The following is an 8,342-nucleotide window of genomic DNA, read 5'->3' on the forward strand; positions in this document are numbered from 1 at the left end:
TGGCTCACCGGCAGGAACAGTCTGCTCACACACACACACACACACACACACACACACACGCACACACACACAGAGGAAATATTGATTCTACAATAAGAAAAAGGTTACAACATTTAACTAAGAAATTTCTTACACTGTATAAAAATATATAAATAAATAAATATATTTGAAAAACTGTAAAAATGACTGTACTCAGAACAATGTTAATTTTTAAAAAATATTTAGGTTTATTGCATGGATTGCAAATACAGTTTTATTAATAATGTTCCCCTCTCCTTAATTTTGTGTGTTTTCAAATAAATTTCATTTAAAACCATCAATAAAAATATATATATTGACAGATATTTATAAACTAGCACAAACCAAACGTCAAGAACACACAATTATCTGCTGACGTATTTAGACATCTCCAGAGAAATCGCCACTCGCCTTCTGTTTAGTTTGTTTGGGTTTCTTTTTCTTCTCCTCCTCATCCTCGTCTTCCTCCTTCTTCTTCTTCTTGCGACGCTCCTCCCCCTCTCTTCGCCCCTCCCCTTCGTCCTCTGAGCTGCTGCTCCCGGCGATACGAGCCGGCCTTCTGGTGAGTCGTTTGGGCGGCTGGAGGTTGATACCCGCGTCCGCCGTCCAATCGGAGTACTCGCTGGAGGAGTCACTAGAGAGGGGGGGGGGTCAGTGTGTCAGTGTCAGTGTGTGGGCGGAGCTCTTTAGCACTTTTAATGCCTTCATCTGATGATACTAAGAATAATAATAATAATAATATTAATAATACTAGTTTTGTGGGCATGGCTTAAGATGTGATGTAAAGGAGATGGGTGGAGACATGCATTATGTGAACGGTATTAACATGTGATCTCAGCGGGTGGGTGGAGTCAGGGTGTGTGAAGTGAGCTGAGACCTTGAGCTGCTGGCGTTCTCCCACTGAGCGTCGCCTTCGGAGGACGCGTCGCTGTTCTCGTTCTGTTCCTCCTCCTGCTACACACACACACACACACACACACACACACACACACACACGAGAAATAAAGTTCCACCAGTAACTATCACGTTCCACTCCTTAATAAATGTAAAAATGTAAATCGTTGACAGACTGCTGTGGTGTAAAAGGAATAGAACACTTAAGGATGTACAGCTTCAGGAAAACAATTCACAGAAATCAGGATCTGGTCAAGGTTGTACCTCTGCCTCGCTGTCTGACTCGCTGAGGCTGTCCTCGCGCGAGTCCATCAGCGTACGCGCACGCCTCCTCTCCCGCGTCGACCGCGTATGATACGCGTGTCTCTTCTGCTGCTGTTTTCTCTGAGGTCTCCGCAGAGAGCGCCCCGAAACGTCGACCGGCTCTGTCTGCAGAGACAGAAGTATTTATTTATTTATTCATTCATTTTAAAAACACGCCAAACTTAATAAAAAGGACGAAGGACGAGTAGAAGTGTGTAGAAGTGTGTGCGAGTGACTCACTCGAGTAGCGTGGGCAGGTTTTTTCTTCTTCTCCATGGTATAGAGAGCTCGCTCCAGTTCTCCTTTAGCCAGTCGACTCTCCTCCATTATCCTAAACACACACACACACACACACACACTTATAATTTCCTTCAAGCAACAAACAAAACGAAAACATTCTATTGAAGAAAAATGGCGTGGGAACTATTACTTGCTAAAGGGTTATTTCATGGTCTGACCCATCACATATATAAGTGTGTTTAGTTTTTGCTTTGAATCTCGAGGTGTAAAGTGGTTGTAAAGGTGTAAAGTACCGGAGCACTCCTGAAGGGACTTCATTGACGACGACGCGGCGGCTCCACACCAGCAGGTCTCTCTCCGTGGCCATCTGACTGCGGGGGGCGTTGCCGTGCATCTGTCGAACCCCTTCCACCTGCCCGCTCCTGCGCAGGCCGACGTTAGGGGGCGACAGGACGGGGACAGGACCACCGCCTTCGGCTTCACCACCTGATCAGATATACAGCGCAAGTCCCCGTGTTACTATAGAAACGAACACCTTCTGACCAACAGGAGCTGCGCCGTGGTGTGAAAGCTACGGTTTTCTTCTTCAAAGACTGATAAAATAACATTAAACTAAAACAAACAAACAAACAAGCGAGCCGTGTTGGGTTATTTCCCGACCTGCAGCCGGGTTTCCTGAGCCGAGTCTCCCGTCCTGCTGGTGCTGAAGTTGCCGGATCAAATTGTCCAACGGGCTCTCTTCCTGACCCTCCTCCGCCGTCTGCTGGCCAATCACCTGCTCCACCACCTCTCCGTCACCTAAGAGACGGTAAAACGGTCTTAATGCTCACCAGATGCGTCAGAAGGGTGCTTTTCTTTTTTTGAAGCTTAGAGCAAAACAAACGAAAAAAACACACACACAAACTCTCCCGTTTCATTTCTTTTCTATTCGTTACAATAAAAATCTCGTGAGCGTGTACCGTTAGCCATGTAGCCCAGCTGAGGCACCAGCTGCTCCTCGTTGCAGTTCTCTCGGCCGGGTACGAGGCGCTGGAAGCTCGGAGGGTGCGGGTTCCCGTCCACGTCCACGAGGAATGGTGGCGGCATGAGGTGCGGCGCCTGCTGCGTCTGCTCGTCCAGGACGTAGTTATTGGAATCCCGGATCAACGGACGGAAATCCGTGTGGAAGAACATCTGATCTGGGATCTAGGAAGGAGCGAGGAGTGTTTACTCCCTTGCTCCTTAACTCGAGCACACACACACACACACACACACACACACACACACACACGTGCAAACACAGGAGCTCTCACCTTCTCGTAGGGTCGGCTGCAGCCGAAGCCGAAGATGAGCAGATGCCCGTGCGAGTCCGTGCAGGCAAAGTGCTGACCGTCAGCCGAGAACTTGCAGTCGAACACCGCCCCGTGACCCTGACCTTCGATCTGAGAGAGACACAGAGAGAGAGAGAGAGACGTAACTTAGTAATTAAGATCACGGTACTGAGTTAGAGGGACAGTTCTGAGGTTAAACAGGATTATATAAGAATCACATTTATAGAAGAAAGAAAAAAATGACACAAGAACAAAGCTGCCTTAAAATGCTGCCTACGTAGCAGACCTACTTTACACGTCAAAGGCATAAAGGTCTTAATCTCGTACGCTAAATGAAACGGTACGGGCGCGTCAGGCTGGTGAGAACTACTCGCTCACCATGTTGAAGAAGTTGCGTATTTTGTTGCCTCTGCTGAGGTCCCAGATGTAGATGTTGCCGTCGTGGCCGGCCGACAGCATGATGCGCCAGTCGAAGGGGTGGGGCTCCAGGACAAAGACCTCATCGTCGTGACCCTGCAGGCGACCAATCAAAGCACGGGATCAAGAACACATCCTTGTTTCAATACTGGTATTAACAATGCATACACACACACACACACACCGAGAGCACGTGTAGCAGCTGGCCGTTTGTGGAGCTCCAGACTTTGAGGAGTAAGTTGGAGACAGCGGTGACGACCGATCGGTCACCGCGGTCCCATGCTACCATGGTAACCACCAGCTTGGTGGTCTTGTCCTCCCCTGATGCGGCGGCGCTCCTGTAACGCGCGCACACACACACACACACACACACACACACACACACATGAGCCATACATGACCAGTAGGTAGCACTACAACATAAAAAAAAAATGTCCCTTGCGCTAAACGTCACACAGACGTGGAGTCTCACCCAGGCAGTCTGGTGCTCATGTCCAGCACCACGCTCTTCCACTCCAGCTGCTGGTAGTGCCAGATGCGCGCTGTTCCGTCCCGACTGCCGCTCACAAAGCGGAGACTGACGGAGCACAAACACGGCACGAGTAAGTGTAAATCGGCGAATGAGCCACAGGACACACGGTCACAATACAGAAAGAAGAGGAAGGCAGAGGAATCTCACCTGTCGCTGTTGTTGGAGAACTGCACAGCAATCACTTTATCCTGGAAACGAAGGATCAGGTAACAAAACCATCAGGTACTTTATAACCAGAAGATCAAATTATAATGTGACGGCTGGGAGTGGGCCGGGCTTCTTCAGTTCAAGGAAGGGGAGGGCATTCTTAGAAAAGGAGGTTTGGTCTCTGGGCTGAAAAGTTCTAGGAAAGGACTCGTGGTCTCTAATGGTCAATCCCAGAAAAAGAAGTGTGCCTGTCAATCTTAGGATGAGAGGCGTGGCCTCTGTGCTGGTCAGATCTAGTGAAGGAGGTGTGGCCGAGGTTCCTCTTACCGTGTGCGAGTCCAGGTCCGATAACTTCACAGGAGTCTCAGCGCCCAGATAATACACCCTGATCACATGATCCGTCCCTCCAGTGGCAAGAAACATCCCACCTGTGTGAGGTCAAAGGTTAGGAGATGAATGTACTGAATTAAACTACTGACCAGGTTAAAGTGTCTGGTTTATGTCTTGTGTGTGTGTGTGTTCTCACCGGTACTGAAGGAGCAGCAGGATATTTGAACCCCAGGACGAGAACGCTCGGCGAACTTCACTGGCTTTTCGCTGTGTACACACACACACACTCGCTTGGGTAACTTTCCACTACAATGCAGCGAGACAGAGACAGAAACAGAAACACACACACACACACACACACACACACACTTACGAGAATTTCATGCTGAGGCTGTTCCACTGCCAGAAGCAGACCATGCCGTCGGCTCCTGTGGAGGCCAGATAGCGCGTAGAACCGAAAGAGAATGGAGAGAACTGCAGACCCCAGAAAACACCAATCAGAACACAGTTCTCAAATATTTACATTGTGTTTAATTACTCACACACTCACAGACACACCTGTATGGAGGTGATGGAGGCGGTGTGTGCCTGTAGGACAGTGATGGGTGCGCAGGTTCGGAGGCACCACACTCGGATCACCTTGTCACAGCTGGCCGAAGCCAGGAGCGTGTTCTCGTAATTCACCGCCATGTCGGAGATCTCGGCCGCGTGACCACGCAGCGTCGTCAAGAGACGCCCGTTATCCGTCGCCCAGATCTTCACTAGGCAGTCGTCTGAACCCTGACACACACACACACACACACACACACACACACACACACACACACACAGAGAGAATTCACTACAAAACCCTGAAGGAGACAGGGAAGTACTATTAAACACAAAATATCTAGAGCCTAAACACACACACGCACACACTCTTTTTACCGTAAAGATGCGGCGGCCCGTTCGGTCGAAGGCCACGCAGTACACAGAGGACAGGTGTCCCAGAATCCTCCTGTGCATCTTCATGTGCTGGTAGGTGCAGGACGGGAGGGCGTGTCCAAAGCGGGCCACCCCGGTTGCCTGGCGACCGCCCATGATTGACACTACGGAGGGAGAGGAAGGGTTTCAGCACCAGTAGCTTCGAACTTACCGTAAGAAGTTAGCAACATAGTACACTCTTTAAGCACACAATGTGTGTGTGTGTGTGTGTGTGTGTGTGTGTGTGTGTATGTGTGAGACAGTGGGTGGGGCTTACCGATATTTGGCGGCTTGGGGAAGTTGATTGGCGGTTCGGGGGGCCGCCCCCTGTGCAGAGCAGCTACAGCAGAACCTGTCCATACTGTGTGAGAAGAACCTGAGAGGAGGGAAAAAAGAGGGGTGAAGATAAAAGAGAAAAAATGACAAAAGAAAAAGTATTGTGTGTGTGTGTGTGTGTGTGTGTGTGTGTCTCACTCTTGGCAGTACGCAGTAGAGACTGGCGGCCGCTCCCCAGCAGACTGCGGAGTCCGGGGACACTCGGAGGGATGTGTGCGTCCACCAACGGACACAACTGCTCACACACACGCAAGAGGTAATCTGCTGGGACGTGCTGATTCAGTGCCACCTACACACACACACACACACACACACACACACACACACAATAATATAATACACTACCATGAAGCCTGTGCGACAGTGCTGATGATGACCTGTAACTGGTCGTCAGGTGTTGGTTAGCTGCAAGGTCAGCGAGAACAGGAACAAACTCGTTCTGTAGTGTAACTATAAACGGATAAAAACGAGATGTGTCGTACTGTAACCAATCAAAGGTTGTAACCGTGTCCGAGTCGCAGCGGCGTGAGAGGAATAAAACACGCACTGGGACGCTTCTTCTGGACGGCTGAGGACAGCGACGGGTTTTGACGGCTTTGTCGATCGGACAGAGACGAGATCAGAGAGATGTCACTACACACGGGGGTTGAGTTTTAACCGTCAGGACTGTCTGATCTCAGATACACTGTTAATAACAGACGGAAGTACAACTTTAACACGAGGCGTTCTATACAACGCTTCACGCTACACAGTACTGAGCCTCGAACACACACATCACAGTATACGCACACATCACAGTATACACACGACAATGTGTGATATATATATATATATATATATATATATATATATATATATATATATATATATATACACGGGCCTGTTACACTCGCTTCCCGACCCTCATCTACTCACGAACCCTAATCTGATTGGCCGCGGTGTTTGAGTGACGCCACAACCCACCAATCCCACTTCGTTGTGGTTGGGCCTCGCGCTAAGCCCCGCCCCCTTCACCGAAGCCGCACAAAGACTCGCGTTTCAAAACCAAAATATCATTAAATTTCCTAAACACACGTCGAAAAAGTTCTAATCAAACATCTCACACCAGCAGCGGCGCGGATCAGTTACCTCACACCACGCCACTGTGTGGGAAATAATACTGCATAAATATAAATAAACCCCAGAGTAAACAGCAGCGGTGTGTTAGTGAGAGAGAGAGAGAGAGAGAGAGAGAGAGAGAGAGATGGTGTGATGGAGCTGGTTTTATTTTCTCACCCAATCCTGGAAGTTTCTCTTGTACCGTTTTCCGTCCCAGCTCCAGCGCTCCGGGATGATCTGAAACACGGGGGTTAGCGCACGCACACACACACACGCACACGCGCGCACACACACACACACACACACACACACACACAGAGTGTGAGTGAGGAGTAAAAACCGAGTGTTTCCATCCAGAGAGAAAGCCCCATGAGCTGCTGATGTTCCAGGAGAGAGCTCTCACTCACCTCGAACTCCTCCAGCTCCTCCCGCAGAGTCTGGGGGAGAACAGCGGGTTAGCTTAGCTTAGCATGCACACTCACCCTTCAGCACTAATCACACGCTCTTTAGTTATTTATTTGCTTGTTTGTTTGTTTACCTGTGCTGATTTTTGGCACGGTCCAGACTGAAGAAATCTGACAATCAGGAAATAGAGTTCTGCAAACAACAAGAAGTTAAGCCTTGGGTTAGCCTAGCTTAGCTTAGCCTAGCCTAGCTTAGCTTAGCATCCGAAGCTTAAAAAAGAAGAAAGCTTAAAGTGTAATATGTGTCAGCGGTTTAAGAGAATAGAAAGTGGACGTGTGGTGTTATTAAGACGCGCACCGGCTTCGAGCTGTGAACACGGTTCTGACGCCATGGCCCCGATTCGGGCGCGTTAGCTTCAGGTAGCCTGAGGTTACTCGGCTCTTTTCGGCTGTGTTTTTTTTTTTTTTTTTTTTTTTTTTTTTTTTTGCTACAGCGGCCCTTGTTGAATTGTTCCTTCGCGTTTTTCTTCTTCTCTCCTCTCAAAGCTGCAGCGTCGTCTAGCGGCTAATGCTGGTTCTGCGTGTCATTACCGCTCTCCGCCGCTAGATAGCGGGAAAGCGGAGGAAACATAATATAACAATTCGCGACTGGAATAAAGTTGGTGTGACGTTAGACGTTCGATATGCAATATTCTAACTTCTATAGCATTTGAAGGGAATGACTTACAGTCATGTAACCAACTGGACAGTGTTCATCTAGGTGTCAGGTATGATGCACGCCTCTTAGATTTGATATTTAACAAAATAAGCTATTAAATCATGTATAAATATTGCCATGTATTTTATTACTGCATGGGCTCATACACAAAGTATACCATAATTTAAAGCTCAATAGCATTTGAAGGGAATATATATATATATATAGCCAAAATAAATAAATAATAATAAAAAAGAATTAAAACAAATGTTAAAATGGAGTATTTTGAGTAAAGCTTTTCTGTTTGTCCTTCGGAGATAGTATTCCTCTTACACCAGTGCGATTTGTGACCGATTACAGTATTTAGAAAAAAAAAAGTAGGCTATTAATGAACTCATCGCGCTTTTTAAGCATTTATTGTTAAAGATCTTGTGTGAGACTCGAGTCTTCAGGACAGAGGAGTTTACACGGTCCTGTATCTCGACTAGGGCTGCAACTAAATTATTTTGATGATCTATTCATCTGCCGATTATTTCTTCATTTAATCGATTAGTTGGGTATTAAAAGGCCAGTTTTTATTTTCTGTATTTATTTTTTTCGGGGAAAAAAAAGCCAAACAACATATTTGATAAAAATTAACATTTTAGTTAGAG

General features: G+C 47.6%; 1 protein-coding gene across 2 annotated transcripts in view; it reads right to left on the minus strand.

The window, feature by feature from the left end:
- The window catches only part of brwd3 (bromodomain and WD repeat domain containing 3), a 17,368-nt gene extending 9,879 nt beyond the window's left edge, over nt 1-7,489 (minus strand). Inside the window, exons 1-24 of one of the 2 annotated variants that reach the window (XM_053676856.1) lie at nt 7,351-7,489; nt 7,127-7,185; nt 6,996-7,025; nt 6,766-6,825; nt 5,629-5,779; nt 5,432-5,530; nt 5,119-5,279; nt 4,750-4,971; nt 4,565-4,665; nt 4,388-4,458; nt 4,189-4,289; nt 3,862-3,902; nt 3,655-3,759; nt 3,367-3,520; nt 3,144-3,278; nt 2,748-2,876; nt 2,415-2,640; nt 2,116-2,253; nt 1,749-1,941; nt 1,456-1,546; nt 1,177-1,341; nt 896-969; nt 430-652; nt 1-21 (exon numbers count right to left, since the gene is read on the minus strand). The exon at nt 1-21 is cut by the window's left edge and continues 84 nt beyond it. In XM_053676856.1, the coding sequence (XP_053532831.1) occupies nt 1-21; nt 430-652; nt 896-969; nt 1,177-1,341; nt 1,456-1,546; nt 1,749-1,941; nt 2,116-2,253; nt 2,415-2,640; nt 2,748-2,876; nt 3,144-3,278; nt 3,367-3,520; nt 3,655-3,759; nt 3,862-3,902; nt 4,189-4,289; nt 4,388-4,458; nt 4,565-4,665; nt 4,750-4,971; nt 5,119-5,279; nt 5,432-5,530; nt 5,629-5,779; nt 6,766-6,825; nt 6,996-7,025; nt 7,127-7,185; nt 7,351-7,384 (2,784 nt within the window). In that variant the 5' untranslated portion in view covers nt 7,385-7,489. Of the gene's footprint in view, nt 22-429; nt 653-895; nt 973-1,176; nt 1,342-1,455; nt 1,547-1,748; nt 1,942-2,115; nt 2,254-2,414; nt 2,641-2,747; nt 2,877-3,143; nt 3,279-3,366; nt 3,521-3,654; nt 3,760-3,861; nt 3,903-4,188; nt 4,290-4,387; nt 4,459-4,564; nt 4,666-4,749; nt 4,972-5,118; nt 5,280-5,431; nt 5,531-5,628; nt 5,780-6,765; nt 6,826-6,995; nt 7,026-7,126; nt 7,186-7,350 lie in introns of both variants that reach the window. The other variant, XM_053676855.1, reaches the window with a different exon arrangement.
- Between the last annotated feature and the right edge of the window lie 853 nt (nt 7,490-8,342).

Source organism: Ictalurus punctatus, chromosome 28, assembly GCF_001660625.3.
Source record: "Ictalurus punctatus breed USDA103 chromosome 28, Coco_2.0, whole genome shotgun sequence".
Lineage (NCBI taxonomy): Eukaryota > Metazoa > Chordata > Actinopteri > Siluriformes > Ictaluridae > Ictalurus > Ictalurus punctatus.